Source organism: Corvus kubaryi, unplaced genomic scaffold (genome assembly GCF_017639235.1).
Source record: "Corvus kubaryi isolate FWS band 111438036 unplaced genomic scaffold, C.kubaryi_AGA036_p1.0 37382, whole genome shotgun sequence".
Taxonomy (NCBI): Eukaryota; Metazoa; Chordata; class Aves; order Passeriformes; family Corvidae; genus Corvus; species Corvus kubaryi.
The window spans coordinates 2,140,775-2,163,022 of NW_024581124.1; the positions used below are offsets into that span (position 1 = coordinate 2,140,775).

The window sequence follows — 22,248 nt, forward strand, 5'->3', positions numbered from 1 at the left end:
ACACCAGCACTGCCCATTCTCACTGCACAAGGCTATCAGAGAATTAAAGAAAAATCAAAAGCAAATCCCCCAAGAGGCCCCACACTTAACCCCTGCTCACTGTGGTAGCTAGGTAAGGAGCCCTGATTCTAATCAGCTGTCTGCTTTAATCATCTTTTTGTTGGCTTGGGTAAACAGAAAGGAAAGAGAGTTAAAACAAGGCAATGAATTCTAAGGAAAGAGAGTCATGAGAGCAAACAACAATGTGAAAACAGATGAGACAGACAAGCAAATACCCTGCCCTGCTACACAAAGAAAGCTACAGCACATATATGAGACAACTGCTTTGGGACAGTCTTAATCAAAAAGGTCCAGAAATAAAGACCAGATATTCTCAAAATCCTCTGCCTTTCCTCTTCAGCAGGATGTAATCCTTTCCAGGCTGGTGAATTCAAGATGGATTTAGGACAACTTTTCATTTTAGCCTGCAAGGCCAGTGACAGCGAGGTTATCCCAGCCCGAAAGCCAAGGAGCACTGGGAATTTCGGGGGACGCGTCTGTTGAACAATAGCGTCTTTCTAGTCAGATTAGAGGTCTGCTCCCCCCCACTGCCCCGAGCGGAGGGCAGTGGCAGGGAGATTAAAAACACGGGCAAAAATCACACACAAGTCAGACGTCCCGTCCCTCGAGGGGCTCGCAAGGGCTCACGGTGTCAGCTGGCTGTGCCTCCCTGCCGCTGGGGGGTTTATGGAAATCGGGATCATCCCATCCCACTCTGGCCACAGGGACAAAGGGGCACCACTGCCGAGCCTCCGAGGCAGCCCCTCTGCCAAGGCCATGCTCAGGCAGGGGGAAACTCAGGCAGAGAGGGTCCTTTGTGCTTGCTTACGGCTGTAGAGATGAGTGAAAATCCATGGGACTTTTCATCCTAATTAAAAGCAGAGGTCATCTAAGAAGAAACAGACTTTCAGAAAAGGGAACTTCTAAAGGAAAATGCGTTGTAAGGAAGTTCATGGACTTCAGTATTTGTAAAGCTGAAGTATGTAGTTTATTTATGTTTGTACTTCTGCTTAAGCTTTTCATGGGACATTTCAAAAACCCTCAGAAGAGCTCCCACAGATCTGGAATAATATGTGTACTAATTACTCAGCTCAATTTGAGCTCATGGCTTATGGGGCAGGCCCTGGAGCCAAGGGCCAGCTCCTCAGCTGGCTTACAGCAACCTGGCTCCATCCCACATGGCACTAAGAGCAAACAAACTCTTTATTTATTCAGTGAACTCCGCCTGTCCAGGTGAATTCAAGCATGGGGATAGCTTTTGTGAAGTGAGGCTATTTAGGAACATGGGAAAAGAAAACCAGCAGAAGTTAAATGCTTTGGACTGACACCCACCATTTTATTCCTGACTGTCTAAAACTCCTATTTTACAGGGAAAACTCCTTTCAAAATACATTACACTTCTATTCCATATTATTATTTTTCTATATTTTTAAATCTTTTGTGCTGTCATTGCACTTTCAGGCCACATCACTTTTTTTTATAGTCCCTTTTTCTTTTCTCTATCTGTCTTCAAAGAAGACAGAATATTGTTCCACCAGAAGGGGACCTATCTTGTCCAGAAGAAGACAATTAGAGTCCTTCTTTTATGCTTGGCATCATGGCAAAAGGAGATTGATACTTATTTTGGAATTATTACCTCCCTATTTATAAATCTTGTCCAGAAAGTCTTGCTCACATTGCCAGCCCACAGGCACACTATTGTAGGAAATACATATTAAATTCAGTTTTATCATTTACCTTTGGCTCCAGCTCAAGGAGTTTTAGATTCATAACAAGAGCCCTGTTTCCAATATCGATTTTTGGCACAGAAAAATGCTAATTTTTCAGAGGTCCTAAAAGACAATGAATTTTCCAGCCTAGCTAAGAAATGTTACCTACCTACAGAAGAATTTTTCATTAGCGTGTGACAGAGCAGCAGGTGGAGAAACCCCGTTAGTTACAATTCCAGTGTGCCTCTGGTCACCGAGCGTGCTTCTACACCATGAGGGAAGCACACCAGGAATTCCCAAACAGAAGTGTGACACGCTTCACTGCAATAATTTTATTATCTTTGTGTAGAAATTTATCCTTCTCAGGACATCAGTTTCTCCATGGCCATCTTAAAGACCGTGGTATACAGTCATCCCTGGGGTCCATGTAGGACGTGGTACCGACTCAAGGTCTGTACAGAAGAGATGCTGTTAAAGGTCCTTTTCCAAGCCATAATTTGGTTCCAACCTAACAGCCCAAGAGCATCCTTGAAGCACAGAGTGGATCAGGGAACGCTGCTGGTGTGATCATCAGTGAGCCCCTGTAACCATTACACCGAAGCCGTGAACCTGCCCATGCTCACACCAAGGATTTCTGGCATGAGAACAGTCTCCTTAGCAGGGACCATCTGCTTCAGGGTCTCACAGAACTGCACTGAGCTGGCACAAAACTGAAAGAGGCCATGAAAAGAGCTTTACAGGGGATATAAACCTGCAGAGTCTACAGTTCCTCGGTGGATGATTTCCCAGCACTTTGCAGCCATTTGTACCTGTCCTCCCTCCCACTGAGGTCACTGCACTGGGCACTATCTCTGTGCTGCAAAGAGGGGAATGCAGCTCAGAACTGGCTGTCCCAGCAAGTGCACTCACAGCCATGAGCTAAAGAGATCTGACAGGGGCAGGGTGGTTGTGGGCAGCAACAGCCCCACTGTACAGCAACACTGAGCTCACAGCACACGACAGGAGTCCTGGATGGCTGTAAAGATCTTTGCTAGCAACTGAAAAGCCAGTTCCAGAAATGAACAAGATCATTTGAGAGGAGCAGGAAGGGGCAGACTGCAGTCCAGGCAGTCAGTGGGCTCAGGGTGCTCAAAGCCTACCCAGTGCTTGCCTGAGTCACCTCAGGTTCAACTTCACCCAGGGGTTGAGATAACTGTTCTCAGGCTATGTCACCAAGCAGGAGGAACGAAGGTTGCAGATAGCACTGAGCTGACTCGGGATGACCCAAGAGTCTCTGCAAACCTTATGGTGTTGTGCCCATTTCTCTCTATCCACGAGCTCCAGCCCGAGTTATCTGAGACACTGGTTTCCGGCGCTCAACAAGGAAGATGTAAAATAACAGAATTTGATCAGCTGCCAGGGATTTGACTAGGCTACAAAGACTTTGATATTTTACAGAAGCTCAGAATAAAAATCAGCTGCTGCTGTTGCCAAGTGTATGTTACTGTTTTCATTTTTTAAAAAAAGCCCTTTCAAGAACAAATAAAACCAAACAAAGACGTCTCATCCTCCTGTGCTTTCGTTCCAAGGCACACTCAGACAGGTTGGCTCACTGGCTATCCATTTGCCATATGCTTTCAAGTTTTTTCTTTTATTCACTCCCACATTTTAGCCCCTTCCATTTTAGAAGACGAACAGCTGCACAGATGCTCTATAAATAAACTACATAATTTATTGGAAGAGGTTTTTTGTTTATTTTTTTAAGCTACCACATATTCCCCAGTTCTATCCTTTTCCATCCCCTCTGTGAAACTGAGTAAAGTTCTACTGCAGCTTGGGTTTGTCTCTACAGTGTGCTCAACCTTATAAACAACTGTGACTTTTTAGCCACTAATAACAAACTGTATGTACTGATATTCATTGTAACTACTTTATAACTATGTTTGGTTCTAAATTAACTATTAGAAATAAATTTGACAAACATCCATAGGGTGGATATGTATCAGTGATACACAGAAACCTCAAATAATTCTAACTCTCATTTCTGATTCTCTGTGTACTTGTTAACAAATCAGTGCATTTTCAGGTAGACGGGCCTCTCATCCTGTTACCAAAAAGAGAATCTGTTTTGTCTGCTCAGAGGACAGACAGACCTCTCTGACTAAAATCACTAATCTCATTCGTGCATGCAGGAAATGTGACGAATGGCTGAAGTAGTTTATCACACAAATGCACCCATCAAGTCATAGAGAGAACGAGATATTAACCTCCACAAACAAACTCGTGTTCTATTCCTCAGCACAGCGGAAGTATACATTTAATGAGATAAGGATATGAAACACATGCTACTGATGAGAGAAGGAGCTTGCAGCAGCAGTACAGACATAGAAATGTCTCATCCTGTCCAATTAAAAGTAAGTGCCATTGGAAACTTTATTTTGGGAAATAGGGTTATATGAAATTTTGTCCGTGATATGTACAGGAGACTCTGAAACTATGTGCTAGGTCACTGTTAACGCTGGTTTTGAGGCTCAAATTAAATCTAGGTGCAGCTGGAGTTCACCACAGGTTATGTGGTAACTTCAATGAGACCAAAATTTCACAGTTATTTCAAGCATGCTACTTATTTAGGCACCTAATGTTTCGTGGGAAGCCTGAAGCCAAGGAAGTTGCTGGAATATCCAGCACTCAGGAGTTAATCATTAAGACACTTGCATTTAGTTTTCTTCCTGACTCTAACTCCACAGTCTGTACTTTATGGATGAGGCATTCACTGAGGTTTTTCACCAATGAATAAGCCTGCTCTGAGTGCCCAGACAGGCCTTGATGGCTCAGCTGGATGAGCCAAACCTTGGACTGAGATTTTTCATGCAAGATTCCTAATGTAGGTTTTAAGTTCTCACTTCGCAAATGCTCATTTCCTTAAAATGTGCATTTTCTACAAATGTTTCTGAAAGCAAACATCTCTGCAAGGACAGCTGACGCAAGTGAATGGTGAAGAGTGCAGATTCAGAACGAGGTAATTAAAACTGAGCACGCACAAAATAGTTTGTGGTTTTTAACAGCTGCCGATGGAACCCAGTACAAGAACTTCACTGAATAACGATACAGATCATCGTTCCACAAGCCCTCCACAACACAAGCCATCAGCACAGCTATCAGGAGGAACACCCAACACAGCAGCACCTCCAGCGTGCCTCCTGCTACCACTGCTTTCCCCATGTCTGGGAAACAACCCATTCGATGTAAACAGGGCCAGAGCCAAAACAGTGACTTAATGTTTCATATACAGCTGCTTTCGTGAGAAAATGAAAACTGTTATAGATATTATGGACAGCTCCTGGTGGGGGGCCAGTTGTCTGGATCTGGTGGTTTGAACGTTTCTGTGCCACCTGGGAGAATCAGCTTCCCAAGCAAGTTTGGGCCAGCAAGGTCTGGCAGTGCTGGAAGTGGGAATCTCTGACTTAGGCTAAATCAATTTAGAGCAGCATCAGAGCCTTGGGGGAAACAGCCTCAAGAGCTGGCATGTGGTGGGGCAGAAGGCAGTTTAACAGGGAAAATGACAATCCATAAAGAAAAGCAATGCCAGTTCACACTACTCATGATCTCAGAATACTGCCCTGGCATGCAGAAAGCTCTTACCTCCCTTGAGAAGTTACGGGCCGGCGAAATAAGAGACCCTTGTCCCCACACATGCACAGAGAAGGAGCTAGTAATATTCTCAAAATCATTTCTCTGAGAAACAAAAGCAAATTTCTGAATAGCCAGCAATGGAAGAAAACAGCCCTATGATTTATTGGCCTTGAGACTCTGAGAAGAATTCTTTGGGCTTTTTCCATTACAATTTTGCAACCTATGTTATAGCCACTGGGAAATTGTTTAGTTCCCAAACCATGCCCTCAGTCATAAAATCTGTGAAGATGATTCATTATTATTTATGTGGTGCCATGGGCATGCATGGCATTTTACAGACAACTAGAAGATAAAGCATCAGCCTTTAGAAGCTTAGGTGAATATGACTGTCCCCATGTATGGGAAGCAGCACTCAGCGGGTCCTAGAGCAAACATTCCTCATCCCTCAATGAATTAAGCAAGGATACTCACCTGGGATACTGGCAAGATTTAGACAGGAGAATACTTAGTAGACATGTAACTACTGTCTAAAAATTTGTGACATTATTTCATTAAAACTGTGAGACTTTTCAAGTCGTGTGCTGTTTTGTAATGGTTTTGTGATGAAAATGTACTTAATCTTGTATTATGAATTTCTGATCATATGCATGATAGCATGTGACCGTGTTGCTATGAAATCAGACCACATATTCTGCACTGCCTGGGAATTTTTTCTCTTTGTGCACTGGGTAGAAGCTCAGCAAGTTCCATCACACAACCCTAAACTTACAACATAAATTATTGAAAGAAAATAATTCTGGTGATTATTGTAAAAAGAAATGTGTTCCAGGCCTCCACATCAACTTCCTGAAGTACATAAAATCCACCCTTGTTCTGGTCCTACAGAGAATGAGCAGCTTTAGCTCTTGGTATAAAACATTTTGGGACCATTTCACCTAGAAGGCAAAACTTTATCATGGCAGAGGTTGTGAAAGCAGCAATTACTGTCAATCAGCATAGGCAGGAATCGTTTGCTGGACTAAGACATTTATGTTCATATTTGCATATACCTTCATCTCTAACCTTTGCACTACACATGACTTACTGGCTGAACAACCCGGGTATCATGTCTCCCCACCATACATTTGTTTTGAGAGTCAGATATAATGTGATTCCAGGAATTTTCATGTTGACTCTGCTAAGCCTCTAACACCCTCTCCTGTTTCTGTATTACTCAGTGATGTCTGTGCCTGCCTTTTTGGACAGCTGAGCAGAAAATGTACCCCAAATAAACAAATTAATCCACCTCTACATGAAGAAATGTCATTATTGCACATACAAATAAGGTACATATGAACAGAAACGGACAATTAAACAAGTCTGGTACATTGCATACACAGGCAGACATGTCCTGACCCTGTAACACCACCCTAGAACATTGTGGCACTCCTGCCAAGGAAACACCAGCAACACCCTCCCCTGAAAACAAGCGAGCTTGTTTTACAACTCAGAGCTTGTAAATAGGAGAATATTGACCTTTTTTTTTGTTCACAATGGTGAGGGGCACAATTCTTCATAAAATGGGAGTAATTGTGTATTTGATTCTTGTATTTAACACACAGATGAAAACCTGTATGGGGAGGGAGGAGAGGAGAGAAGCATCTCCTGCTGGTGTTGAAAACTCTCCCCACTCAGGTCTTATAATTCTCCAGAGGTGACTATCTAGCTGAAATACAGCATAAAATGACAAAAAACCCCCTCCCTATAAGTATAATATTAAATTAAGAAGCCCCCAGGCTCTTAATGCACTCTCACATGTCAGGGCTGTCCCCTGCCAGATGCACGACAGCCCTGTGCTCTCACCCTGTTTCTGTTCTGCATTTCTTCCATGTCAGTGGCTGTGCAATAGGTAGTGTAAACCTCTGCAATCAACATCAACAGAAGTGAAAGAATTAGCTGTAAAATGACTTACGGAGTAGCCTCTTCCTGAAAGCGATTGAGCAGAACTCTGTGGGAGGAAACAATATGCCACAGTAAGTAATGCAAGAGATTCTGTGTAATGTAAGATAAGAATCATTTTGCGATTCCCTCCCCCAGCCCAGTATTCCTTAGGGGAAAACTCCACAACCTCAAATGATCTCCTGATATTCTGTGTGCTGCCACAGGAGTAACAGCCAAAGAGCACTTCCAGGTGAGGGCTCTGGGGCTATTTCAGACAGGGTTTCGTAAGGCAGAGCAGGGCTTCGACAGCTCCTCCCGACCAAGGTAAAAGCTCTCAGCGTGGGCTATGTCTTCATAGCAGTGGGACACACACTTTGAACCATCCCTCTTCAGGATGTGACGGCACCTTCCTGGGAACAGCACGCACATGTAAGGATGCTCTCCAGAATCACGGCTGTGCACTTTGCCTCATCAACTCCAACTCTCAATCATGTAACCAAATATCCCACTTTCCATTCCCCTCTATGAATCCGTGAGCCTCCAGCCTTCATTGCTGCAGCGTTACCATATGACAACTCTATCTGAAATAACAATAGCAGCAAAGCACTAATTTATCATCTCTCAGAGCTTTAATAAGCATTCTGTCCCTTTTGAATAAGTTAAATTACATTGTTTACTCCTGCTCTTCATTTCAGCTCCTCCTGCTCCTTTCTCTACCACATCCTTACCTCTTTCACATGCTGCCAAATCATTTGGTTCTTTTCCTTCTCATTACACCAGCTCCAGTCACTTGGATCCCTTTCCCCTCTCTACGACCAGAGACTGTTGAGCTGCTGGGTTTTTGCTGGCAGTGGCTTTCTCGAAGCAGCTAAATGAATTCCACCTCTAGCTCCAGCTGCTGCCATAAGCCTTCTTTTCGGAAATTAAAAAGGAGCCAGGAACACACGACACCACATAACCCAGTAGTACTCTGCAGGCCAATTTCCAAGTGTGATTTATAATCATGATGCCCTTACTACATGATTTTATTAAACAAGATCCAGGGAGTCTTAGCAGTCCTGTTTCTAAGACTGATGTTCTAATGGGTACCAAAAATACTGAATTGTTGCAGGCTGATCTTGAGGATTGTTTTGTCTTTTTGCAGCAATGCCAGAAGTTACCATGTTACTAAATCAGCACAGCCCAACACCCCAAAGAGATTGATGCAAACTGATTACAAATACTTGCAATTTTTCACCAAGATAACAGTCCCTTTGTACTAGCAGTTAGAAAACCTTTTGATCAGAGGATACCTAGATATACACAGAAAGCTTTTCCAGCCTCCTGCTCTCAGTGGAAGACACAATTGTCTTGTTGCCCTGCCCATGCAAGCTCTGTGCCACTGGCTTGCACCTGCCTCTGACACCAGACAGGCAATTCTCCAGCCAAGTGCCCATGAAGGAAAGTTCCCAAAGTGAAGAAGAGACAAGAGCAAAGCCCTACAATTATGTGGGTGTGGGAGGAGGGGTCCCTGTTAACCCTCTCACCAGCTGGCACAAGAACGAGGGTGCCAGTCCCCACCCTGGCATGCTGCACCTGCCCCTCTGTCCTGCTGTAGCTCCAGAGACCTCTGTGCTGCTGGAAAAGGACAGCTTCCACAGGGCAGCCTGAGGCAGCAACAACACTGGTAACAGCATTTGAATTCCCACCTTCTGTATATGGCACACGGATTTGGCCACTGCCTTCAAACACTACAAAAAAAGAGTAGGGATTTATTTATAAATCTCTCTAATATATACTGCCCAGAAAGAAAGCTACAGACCAGCGAAATGAAGGGTGGTAGCATTTACCCCTATTTTTGAGAAACTATGACAAACTTATCCCTCTCTCTAGGTACTCTATACCCCAAAGTACTCATGGAATTCAGCCTTGTATAGAAAAAGGTTATTAACAATATCCTGCTGTCTACATAAGTATGTCAAGCAGCTGAACACAATTATGTGTTTCAACACTTTGGAGAGCTTGATCAGGCAGTTCACCTAAAGTAAACACAGAAATGAGGAGGAGGCAAATTACCTGCTTGGAAAGGCAGGAGGAGGAAAGGAGAAAGGGTGGAAGTTCTCACTCTAGCCCTCCATCAACTGAGATTTAACCAAGAATGACAAGGTCTAACAAATTGGAAATAATAACCAAAAACAGAAACAAGAGGTTTCATTAGAAGCTTCTCTCTAGGGAAACAGCCTCAGAGCATTTTCACTCTCACAGTTATTTTCAATCTTTGAGCTTGGTGCACACACAAAATGTTTTCCTGGGATGGAGCAGACTCTTGGACAACAAGCTCAAACACACTAACAGACCTGTTTTTTTTAAGATAACTTTCAGGCATCCCAAGCTGTCCAAGAACCCCAGGAATATGCAGACCACTGATTTAAAACCACTGAGTAGAAAACAATAAAATCAGTTGTTGAATAAAGTGTTACATCATAAATAATTAAAACTGAATGGCAATTTACTCTAGCATTTTTCACATCCAAGAACCCCTTTTCTCTTAAAAGGTTTAGCATCAAATTTCCTGAAAATCAGCGGTGAAAAAGGGTGGGGCTTTTCCCCTCCCTCAGAATTTTTATTGCATATATAAAGTTAGTAACTGGTGAATACTTTGGAGTCAACCTGTAAAACCTTTTCCAACAATTAGGTTTATGCACGACCATGCCCCACACTCTCCAGGGCTGTTTGCATGCATTTTTCTGCACAACAAACCACTATTGCTTTCTTGGAAAAGCTGGGAACACTGTGGCTCTTGAGGCAGATCCATACCAATTGCCACATGGAGCAATTCTGAAGAAAACCCAGCTAATATCATCTATGAGTGCCAGAGCAGAACAGTTTGTGTGCAACTGTGATAGATGTTCCTAAAGAAAAAAAATCTTTGGGGGTTAATACAAACATGGCTCAATCCGTATGTCTCTATATCAAGATCAAATAATGAGAAAAGTAATCAATTGTGGCTGCAAATATAAGAAATGTTAGTGGAAGTTTAACTTGGCGTCTACCCAAAGCTGAAGAAACCTCCTTTCACAGTGAATGAGTGCTTGTCTGGCAGGAGTAATTACTGGGGCAAGCCTTCAGCTGGAACAACTTACCGAGGCTCTTACCTACAAGGACAGGAGCACTTACATGGAGGGCTGTCAGAAAACTCTTACTCTCCAAAGAGTCTATTTGCTGTTTTGGTCCATTTTCTCCTTGTTGGAAGGGCCTCAAGCAGCAGGGTATGATGGAGCCCATGGCACCCAGCCAGCCACACTCCTGTTGGTGCTGCACCCACCAGCACAGCACCTGCCTGGGACCTTCGGCTCACCTGAGACTGAAACCCAAAGCAGCTCTTACTGCTTCAACACAGGCACCCAAACAGGCTCAGCTCTGGCCCTCAAGCACTGCCTGGAGAAACCATGGCAGGCAGGAAAGGGGCTGACAAACACACAATTCAAAGCCAGGATCATGACCCCACCCAGCCAGCTCCCTGCAGCCAGACACATCAGCTGCTCTATGCTGTTCCTTTCTAAAAACCTTTGCACCTGCAAACCCCAGCATTGCAGGGCAAGTGGGACGTGGGGAGGGATGTGCCCCACAGCCCAAGCACTGCCCACCCAGAGCAGGGCTGGCAGGCACAGAATTCCAGCCCTCTGGCCGAGCCCTCCACATCCACGCTGAGCCCGCAGCCACTGCTCCAGCTGGACAGCAATCCTGAGCAAACCTTCAGGGAGGGCAGCAGCCCCCTCTGCCTGGCCTGAGTGCCAGCTTTTGTCTCTTCCAGTGCTCTTTGGAACACCCACTGTTCCTAGGGGAGACTGTTATTACTTAGGGGCAAAATGAGCATGGTCTGTGCATTTAATGATGCAAAAGTGGAGCTGCATTGCTAAGGTGGCATTTGTGCATAAAGATAAATGGCTTATAATATTTTGCAGATGATGTGCTCTTTTACAACTAAAGATTTTTGGTTCCTTCTAAGCCCAAGGTTAAAAACAAAACCAGACAGTACAGACAAGACATTTCAGTTATGTCACAGAGTGAATTATTTCTACCCTGGGATAGCTCTCATGTTAATTATACTGGATATAAAAAAATACACCTTTCTGGCAGCAAAGGCAAAATCTTACTGCTGAAAGACTCTACTATCCCCTCACTGATGTCCTTGAGAGCTTGAGTTACACTGCTATCTGCAACTGTATTTAAAAGATTTCTTTCTTTCTTTGTGATAAAAATGGCAACTGCAATTTAGAAAAGAAAATAATGAGAAAATCTCACCAATAACCTGCAGCAGGTTTTCCAAGATTGTCTATTAAATTGACAGGAAAAGTTATTTCCCTTATATAAATAAAAGCATGGCCTTCCACTGCTCTCACGATGCAAAAGAAATTAAGACACTCTCTGTTCAGTTTCTTAAAGCTATTGGGTTACTTATTGAACTCGATGGAGAGCAGGAAGGGCTTTAAAATCCAGTAATAATCAAGGTAATAGGGCACCTCAAGCCAATTCCCCACTCTCAATGGGACAGGCAGGTTTCCACTTGGATCTTTTGTATCCTTGATATAAAACCTAACTATAAGGGGATTAGTTAAAAGCAGGTGATGGCAGCACAACCGCAAAACTAGCTCGTTTGTAGGGCTCCCTTCCCTCCTCTTTGGCTAAAGGACAAGAATTAACATATTCCAGAAATGTCAAGAGTTCATTCCTGCTTTTCTGACATGTGCCACTTTTGTTGGCTGAAATCAAGAGTGTATCAAGTACCTCCAAATCAGCTGTTGAAATGGCTGTTTTCAGCCAGTAGCAATTCCTGTGTGGCACAGGACAGTCCCCAAAACCAGCCTCCAACCCTGCTGTTAATGCCACCCTTGTGTTAGTGTGAAACTGAGGCAGAGAAAGGCTCAGATGTGCCCAGTGGCACCTGAGGAGTCCCCAGCAGAGGAGGGAACTGAGGCAGAATTCCCAGCTCCTACTTAGTGCCAAATCTTGCCTTGCTAAATCACAGGCCCAAACTTATCATACAGCCCAGTGCTGCAAGGCTGATTTGCTTGGTTAGCACTCAGCAGAGTTAATCAATAGTATGCACAGAGAGATCTGATTTTGAATTCTGTTTTATAGCACCTGTTCCGGATGAAATTCACCTCAGCTGTACCCATCTTCCACTCTTTCCCATTCCCAGAGTCAGAGAGGTCAGAGGCACCAGGAATTGCACGTGTTAACCCTCCCCTTGGTCATTTATAGAGCATTCAACAACAGAACATGGGTTCAGCTTTAATACCTGGAGAAGTCTCATATTTCCTTCCCAAGCAAGTCCTTTATGAAACTCAAATATCTTGGAATGAGAAGGGTAAGTGGGGAGGAGGGCAAAAAGAGCCAAGGGCAGGAGATATCCCAGACCTTAACACAGAGTCTCTTAATGCAATTAATTTCCATAGCCACACTCCTGTCTGCTGATACAATGAGTTCAATTGACGTGGCAAAGGTCACCCAGTGCATCTGATGTTCACTAAGATTAGAAACCCGGACCTGACAAGATAACCACAACACATGATGAATGATTTGGATGTTGTGCAACGCTTGAATGTGTTCCTTCTTGAATTCACTTACTTTATTCTGTTGGATAAACAGAGAGTGTTATGCTCAGAAACACTGCAAAACCAGTCTGGTAAGATATCAAACTACACAAGGTCTGAACATCCGTAACTGGCTTGATAAGCTACAAAACAGCTTCCACCCAAGACACTTTTATTCCTACAGCTGATGGCTGCAGACAGCAGAGGGAAAGACAGCCACTGATCAGGAATGAACAAACTGAGTGCAGTTAGCCAGGAACAACAGGAGACCACCTCACACTTCTGAAATGCACAGAACCTACATGAGTGCTGCTCCTGTTCAAAGCATCACCCTCTGCCAGCTTCATAAAACTTCTCCAGACTTTTCTTCTTCCCAACTATGCCTCACTACCTGAAACTTTGTGCCAGTCATTAGAACTTAATTTCTGTGAAGCCGTTGTCATGCAAGCATTTGGCGTTTTGTGGGACACAGATAAAAGCAGACAGCATGCTGAAGGGATGGGAATTTTTGCCTCCAGAAGAATGGGACTTACAAGGTTTCATGATCCTTGCATGTATATTCAAGCCAGTTTCCCAAGACTCGTGGTTTGTGGAAGGGGTCTTAAAACTATCCTATTGCTACTCTATTTCCCTAGGATGGTCTTATTCCGCTCTTCAAACTGCAGATCAGATGCCAGAGTGTCACACATGGGGAACAATGGACAGCACATGCCACAAAGAGTTTGCAGCCCACATGTTACTACCCCAGGCCTTCCAAAAACTCCTTCAATGTGCTCTGTAACACCCCTGACCGTGGTACTGCCACCCTGCTGGAGCCAAGACCAGGCATCCCACGTGCATCAAAGTTTACAGTGTGGATAAATACAGAGCTGTGGTGTGAATGTGGTCCAATTCTCATTTCAGAGGCTCATCTGATTGTGCTTCTGGCATCACTTCAGCCTGAGGCACACGTGAGGGACCTCCAGCTTTGTACCCTGCTGCTGCTCTAATCCCTGTGCCCCAGGAGGGGAAGCATGGTACAGAAAGTAGGAGGGGAGGGGGAGACAGTGCCTGTGATGGCACACAAAGAAAAGCAGATCACAGTGAACTGCCTGAATTAGAAATCACAGAAGTTATTTTGTATTCATCTACCAGAGAGAATTTTATATCTAGCCTATACAATATGCTAAACACTTATCAAAGAACATTTAGAGAGATGAAACTCTTTGCATTTCCTAAAAGACTGCTTTTCGTTTATTATGTTTAAAGAAAAGCAAACAAACATGTGAGGATAGGACGATGAAAAATTAGAAAAGATAGCCTGGGGGATGAGAGGAAAAGGCTCTCAACAACTGAGTAGCAGCTCTTGCTGGTTCTATGCACAGCTGAAGCCAATCCCTTGAAAAGGAGAGTTTTGACTCTTAAGTGGTCAGCACCTCTTGCAACATATTTCCTAATCAGCGAGTATTTATGGTCGATATTTTATATTTCCAATTTCCCCCTAAGGGCTCCTGAGAAAGCAGCACACCTGCCAACCTTTTCAGCTGGGCCAATAATTGCCAATTTGCTCTTTGCCTTAGTATATCACTCAATTTAGCCCTGGCTGTGCCCTGCATACATCCTCATTCATCTCTGTGCCCCCATGACAATTAGAGTGTTAGCTTCAGCTAACTAGGGCAACTATTCTACTAGGGTTGGAAGACAATTATTAGTCTATTTTCCCATCTTGTGGCAACAAAATTGAGAATCCATGACAATTACATTCAGCAATTCTGCACTCTGCCGCCTGTTCCCCCTCCTTGCCCCCACCTTCCGAATATTTCAAATTATCACAGCTCTACTACCACATTCAAATTTTCCATGTTCACAGGGAGTGAGGCTTCTATTTAAATGATAATGAGGGACGATCCATTCAATTTAGTGAGGGAGAAAATCCATTAAAAAGCAGGCAGTTTTTAAGCTGATGGGTCAAGAAAAAGATAAAAACCCTTTTTTCAAGCCATTATACAAGGCTCTGTGTGGATTTTTGGACTGTTCAGGACATCAGAAAAGATTAGGACAATTATGGAACATGGGGAAAACCAAAACAAAATGCCCAAGCTTTCCACTTTTACTTGGGTCAACACAACAAAATAGCAGTATGGCTTATCTGGCTCTTAACTCTCTGGCAACTTCCAATTACCTCACTCTGAAAGACAGCAGAGGAAAATCCCATTTTGGAAAAAGGCTGTTGACTCTGTTTTGGTTGTAGAAGACTTAAGAGTACATGTGTAAGAGGCATATCAGCTTTGCAGTAGTTTTTAAGGGAATTTTACATCAACACTGGGAACATAAAACGTGGCAGATTCCCATTCCCTCTTCGCACCACAAAGCCTGGGCTAAAATATCACTGGTTTTCTGCTCTGAAGTTTCATCATCCCAAAGAAGAGCCCAGCCTCAACAAATCAAACCTCTGCAGCCAGAGATGATTTCACTAGATCATAATAAGCATTTTTTCCCCCCAATGACCCATAATAAATGGCACTTGGTGTAATGTCTGGAAAGACTTACTATACAAGCCAGACAATTACTGTCTCACTATGAAATTGTATCATTCTCTCCCCACAGAATTTTCATTCGTGGCAAGGAAGGAGCAAAATGCTCTGGGTTTTGTTATGGATGAACCAATGGCTGTTTGTGTGTGTGTGTGTGTGTGCACAACATAATCAATCATTTGCCTCAGTTTTCTTTAGAGTGCAATTATTTCACGACAGACCAGGCCACCTCTTGACTTCACGGTCCATTAGAGACTAATGACATGCATTAATGTAAATAAAGAACAACTTGCTGGCATCCCATTGAACAAGTCACCTCAAGAAACAAACAGCACAGAGGGGCTGAGCTGTTCAGAACAGCACCTCTGAAATGGGGATCCACAATGAAGCCGGAGGAAGGACCCAGCGCTCCTAAGGTGGCACCGCTACAGCCGACACTTCGATGCACACATTTCCCACCACACCTGCTGTGTGCTGCCCTACAGCAGCCAGACCTGTCACCTCCTGCCTCATTTACTCCATTGTTCACCCCAGTTAATGGGGAAAGGCGTAGGAGGGAAAGGCAGCACAAAAAGCAGTCCTGAAGGCCAAATGCACCGAGGAACAGCAGGAGAGTGAGAAACAGCCCAGGTGCCTCCTGCTGCAGAGCATCCATCTGCTAGGGCACCGCCGGGTGCTAGAGCCTTGGTTTGTAAGCACCAACCTCCAGGAAACACAGTCCCTGCCTTCCCTGGACACACTGACTGCCCTGTGGTCCTGATCCTGAGGACGTGCAAGGAGTCGTGCCAATCCAGTGGCACACCAGCTATTTAAACAGCGTGCTGGGACATACAGCTCCAGAGCCAAAAGGGACCAGGCATGGCGCGACAGAAAATCCTGCAGGAATCGACACTCAGTAGCATGTTGTTGTCTCCTCTCCCTTTCCCTGCTCCCTCTCAAAGTAAGAGAGCCAGTCTGCCTCCTTATCCCTTTGCACAGAAACGGGGAAAACCATCTGATTGCACCCACGGGACTTCCTAAGACTTTCAGACAGTCGCTAAATAGGCTACAGAACATGTACCAGTACGCGAGGCAGCGTTATATGTAATTAAAGCTAAATTGCACTCATCAAATAATGAACGAAGAGCATTCCGTGATTCATGAACCTTACTTTTCAAACTGTTTAATTACTAATTTGGAAAATTCTCATTTGCAATGGGTCGCCAGGTCAGGAGAGCAGCTTCAGCAAAGCTCTGAAGTGTGCCCCGGCCTCCAGGCACTGCCCAAGCATCTCCGCTGACTAAAAGAGAACAGAGTGCCTATTTCCCACTGAATTTCACTGGCTGCTGAACAGGCTTTGAAGATTTTTGCAGGAATTAGGCACTAAGAGTCAATTCCTACAGGCTCAGCCTGCAACTTTGGGGGCAAAGGGAAAGGAGGAGAAATACTGGAAGTGCATCAGCTTAACAAGAAAAGTCTCCAAGACCACTTAATGCTTTGACCTAAGTTAATGGCTAAGCTGGAATATGTTATTCCTTTCCTGCAGCCCCACATTACAGTGCAGCTCCCAGGCACTCCTGCTCATGCACCTGTCAGGAGTGGCCAAGGCGAGGGGAAGCGGAGAATCGCATCGATGTATGTGTATATAAAATTACCATCGTTATTGACTAATAACACAGCCAAAGACGGCCCACAGCAAGGGGATTTGTCCCGGCCCCCTCCCCGGCTGCCTGGCCCCACTGCGGCGCGTGGGCTCGCAATCCTGGAAGCAGATCACAGGACACGTTATTTTTCTCTTCCTCCCACTGCGTCGGCTGTTTACAGCGCCCCATTCACACTCCAAACATGTAGAGAGAATTTTCCCTCGTCACATTTTCCTGTCAGAGCTGTCAAGCTGAATCCCGCTTTAATCTGCCAAAAGCACTTTTCTGCTGACATTTTTAATAAATACTTTCAGCTTTTAAACACATTTGTGGGAGCCATTTTTTCCCCTTTTTCTCCCTTTTCCTCCTGTAGAATGGGCTCTGAAAGCCTTAATAGCAAATACATTACACTTATCAAAGGCTTTCCCCCCCTCTTCCTTTTGCATCCTGAAGCGGAGGTAGTGTTTTCAATTTTAAAGCTAAATTAACTGTCCAATTGAATTTAGCTGGTGTGAGCCGTTTTCTGTGACAGGTTTTAGTTATGAAGCATATTTTACATTAATAGAACTCAACATGAAAACCGCTCGCTCTGGGATTTCTGTGGCTTGCCATTGAAATGGCAAATTTAATATTTCAGACATGCTCGTGCCAGCGTTTGATTATTGTTCTTCATTTAAATCTCTCCTAACGGGAAAGGTCCTAATTAGTAAAAAATCATGTTTTAATGAAGGCGAAATGCTAATTGCTAACACAAAAAGCCTTCATATAAAATTATCCCAGCACTGCCATTGATTTCTTGGTGACTCAAAAGCCCATTTGTGTGTTTACACACTAAGGCACCGTTTGCTTTTGTTTTATCATAACATTTCACTCAACGTACCATCGAATTTCCTGAGAGAAAGACAGCTTTCCCCCAAAACCCTCTCATATCTTGGCAGCAGGAAGCGTAAAATTAGATGAACTAACTTTGCACCCAAACTATGTGATTACGTGCAGCAGCTAAACCCAAAGATGCTGTAAAAAGCTTTTTAACACAACTTCTTTGAAAAAACAAAACAAAACATCAAGCCATTTTTCCCCAAGGAATAACAATTCCATTTTGTTTTCCCATCTCTGATCTTTCGCTTATCATATTATTTGCACCATGATTATAGTGTTTGCAAGGCAGCTCAACCACTTATGCCGTAACACTCAATCATGACATAAAAAAAAGTTATTACACAGTGACCTCTGGATGCCAACATTTGTTCAGCAAGATTTATGAAAAGCCATGTCAGCAGCGGGAATTGCTGCAATGAAGCGATGCTTTCTCCTGAATGGTACTTACATCACTGAGACGGTCCCTTGAGCTGCTCCGCTGAGAGCTTGTGGCCTCCCTGATGCTGTCTTCCTCGCTATTTCTGCCACTTCTGCTTGTAGGGACCTTCATCTAGAGGGAGAAGAAGGAGGGGGAAAAAGGAGATTTTCAAGCACTGCTCTGCCACCTGTTCCCGAGGTTGCCGACAGCAGTTTAGTCAATGTTTCACTCCTACACCCACGCCACCATGGAAAGGCTGGAATGCATTGGGGCTTCTCTGCAGTTGTGCTTGACCACGTGTGTCCACGCTCCTTTTCACTAACATGAGAAGGAAGGTGCTTTTGGCACTCCTGGAAGCAGGCAAGGCTGTGCCAAAGTCCTCAGGCCTGACATGAGGGGGAAGCGGACAGACGAACCTCCTTCACTCTGCTCCCAGCACACCTCAGCTGTGACACTGCTGTTGCTGCCTGACCCACCAGCCAGAGACGTGCCCTGGGGCCACCCCAGTGTCTGCACTGAGGTGATGATGGCCACTGAGGGCCACTGGCCTGAAACAACTTGCTTGAGACACCACACAAAATTTGAAGTAGAGCAGGTTTAACTCCTACAGCCAAGGCTGGTGCTTTAATGGCTAAATCATCCCACTCCCTTCACCTGAAGTTGTGCTTGTGTTTGCATAGAAGTGAGAGAGCCAATGTTTGAAATCACAGTAACCTTCCTCTTACATCTGCAAAGAGTGTTACAGGGGGAGGAGAGGGGTAGGATAGATGTCATTCACAGCTTCATTCCTGGGCTCATTTACTAACAAATTATTCTGCTAATTCCCTCATAAAATATTAGGTGGAAAGAAGTGTTTAATTTATTAATAGGTTCTATTCATATCAGTTTGGTTCCATTTAAATTACACTATTTAAAATGTCGGCTTGTACAAATTGGTATTTTTAATGGCAATAAAATCCCTTTGTTTCTTGCTGTCCTGTTACATGGCAGTGCTGGCAGCCAGCAGGGTTTGCTTGTGGTGCTGATGTAACCCCTGCAGCCCTGCCCCTGTGGCACTGGGCATGGCAACCTGAGCACTGAGAGCACTGATCACTGCACTCCATGGACACTGGATAGTGCTGCCAGCTAAGTGCCCCACAGTCTATTAATATTTTAATGCAATTTTCAGGGTACTGTATGGACAATGAGCTCTAGTTCTCATCCAGAGTACACAGCCCTGTGGGGGCTTGGGTAGCAGAAGACAGGAAAAGTAACATGCTCAGTAAATTTCTGATTTATGTCCTTGCTCTGCATGCCTTTCTGCCACCTTAAACCTCACCAATACACTTTCTTCTGCAGGATAAGACTTGCAGACACATCTAAGAGATAGAAATGAAAATTTTTTCGTGGCCACCTTATCACACAACCACCACTCTCAGTACAGTGCCCTGTCTCACTCCTTGCACACCACAACACCTTTCCAATACGTTGCCCACCTGCAAACTTCTACCAAGACCAGTATTTCATATTTGCTCCTATGTCAAAATGTTCGAAAGCACAGCACAGCAACGAGAGGCAATCCCTGCTGGGATCTGCTAGAAGCATTTCCAACAACAGTGAGCTTGCATTTGCAACTACCAGCACCACGTATCAAGGCAAGAAATCATCCACTTGAAGTTCATGATGTTCAATCCATATTGTCTGTTGCCTTAATAAATGGGTCAACAACATCAAAACCAGAAATCTAACTATACTACAATACTGGCCATAAACCATCAAATTTTTAATTAAATTTGGTAAGAGTTTTTTTCCTAAATACATTAAATGATTGTCATTCACTTATTTTATTCTTTTTTAGGTCTTTATTAAGCAATTACTACTTCAGCTATCCGATTATCTTGCCTAGGATTGATGCCAAGCCAATAAGACAAATGGTAATATCCCATTAATTACAGCCTTTCATAACACTGGCATGCCAGCTTTTTTCTGTCAGCTGTGTCTTTCTACACTTACTCAAAACCCAACTCCACTGGTTTCTAGTCATCAGCCAGTTCTTCTGAAACTCTTGGATGTAAAGTATCTGACCTGCCAATTTCAATCCTTCCAGACACAGCAGGTGCTTTGTTTCTCCTTGAAATAGGAACCACTTAACCATTACAGGGCAGAATTACAATTTCCCTAACACAGTACAGAAATGCCCATTGAATTCTGCAGCTTTCTGATTTCTGATCCATAACCTTCCCCTCCCACCTAGGAACACATCAAAGCCTGTCAAAATTATTACACTTCTGACCTAAACAACTCCTAGACAGCTGCAAATTAAAGTAAAAATAAATTATGCCATTCCAAATCCTTTCACCTTCCCAAGTGCAAATGGTTGCTAGAATTAATTCAAAAGGACTAAACTGCCAGCTGTTTAAAGTTAGCACAGACTCACCCAACCTGTTACCGGACTGGAACCTTTTGCTGCTTTTCTTGAGTTACAGTCAGCTCCAAACACCACCTGTTTCTTTTCTCCAAATTTCATTAAAGGAAAACTACACCTACACACACAGTAACAAATTGAGACAATTTGACCTGACAAGGTCTTGCACGGGCAAGCAAATTAGAAGCATCACTGCTGCCATTAACCTTTCCAAGTAAATATCAATTATTAAACTTGCTGCACTACCTCTGTCCCCAGTTTGCTGCTGTGAATTAAGAGGGTCATCAGCCTTTTTGACAGATCTTGTTCATTTACACCTGCTGCCTGCCAGCAGGGGAGCCCGCACACCCGCAGCCCCAGTGCTCAGCCAAGCTGCCTTAATTCATCAGTAATTACCCTAATGAGCTGCATGCAGGACCCAACGAGGAGGACAAGTTGTTCTGCTAAATGGATGCATTGGTTTCACGGGCACTCTCGGCAGACCTGGGTATTAGCAACCTGGTCTAAAGCTTCTTACCTAAAGTTGCCACTGGCTCAAGCTGCTTGATTTCTAGCGATTTTCTCTGGGTGTTTTTGCTTGAGTTCCAGAAATTCTTCCTGACCACGTTCCCTGACTGAATTTTACTATAAAAACCAGTATTCCTCTCCCTTGGAAGAAGACATTACTGTTCCAGAGTCCGCAAAGTTGGGGTGGGCCAGAGGCCAGGTGGGCTCCTGGCCCCACTCCCAGATGTCATCTCCACCTCAGCACAGATCCAAACAACCAACTCCCCAAATTCACAGGCAAAACACACTATGCCCTCTCATACAACACATTGCCAGGGACTTCCAGAGGCATTAGTGCAACACCAGCCACCAGGATTAAACACCTCAGGTAGATGAACCAAATATCCCACCTAAAACTTGAGCAGCCCATATTGATGGTCCAGAGTATTTCCACACAGTGGCAATGTCCTTCAGCAGCCAGAATTACATATGCAATTGAACCTTACAGGCTGTTCTCACCCAAAATCAAACCCTTTTGAGACACACATTGTGTCTCCCCATCCCTCTGCATTACCCACTGAGAGCACCCAGCTCCTTGAGCAAAACCAGTCCTGTGGATGGGTTTGCCCTGTTTGAGGCAGGACTAACCCAAACTGCCTTCCAGACTGGAACTGGAGGGTTCCAGCCAGTGTAACAAAGCCAAAACAGAGACTGGGGAACAGCAGGAAGGAGTGTGTGGGCCAAACCCGAATGTGTTTGATCAAGTTGCCCTTAGGTCTGCTCAAAGTGTTTTGGGAGCCATCTGATGAACAAAATGCCTCAAAATAACCCTGATGCCCAAAGCTCTGCAGAGAGGGGCTTGGAAAGGTGCCTCTCAGCCTTGTCTCCTGAGGGCTGGAGGTGGGAAGGAATCTTGTCTTAGACATAGGCTGACTACTGTGTCACTTCAGGAGAGCAAAGCTGGAACAAAATAAAAAGGCTCAAGGGGACAACTGAAGCTATTTGGTAATTTATCTCTTCCAAACCCTAAGACAGCAAGACATTAATGTCCATACATACGAACTGAAATA

At 44.2% G+C, this 22,248-nt stretch overlaps 1 protein-coding gene across 17 annotated transcripts in view; it reads right to left on the reverse strand.

Moving 5' to 3' along the window:
* Positions 1-22,248, reverse strand: part of FBRSL1 (fibrosin like 1) — a 508,067-nt gene that overhangs the window by 266,454 nt on the left and 219,365 nt on the right. For 12 of the 17 annotated variants that reach the window (XM_042035136.1, XM_042035134.1, XM_042035142.1 and 9 more), the window contains exons 3-4: positions 18,319-18,420; positions 7,312-7,347 (exon numbers count right to left, since the gene is read on the reverse strand). The exons of 2 other annotated variants lie outside the window; for them this stretch is intronic. In XM_042035136.1, coding sequence (XP_041891070.1) covers positions 7,312-7,347; positions 18,319-18,420 — 138 coding nt within the window. The remainder of the gene's footprint in view (positions 1-7,311; positions 7,348-18,318; positions 18,421-22,248) is intronic. 3 more of the 17 variants (XM_042035135.1, XM_042035131.1, XM_042035137.1) reach the window with 2 other exon arrangements.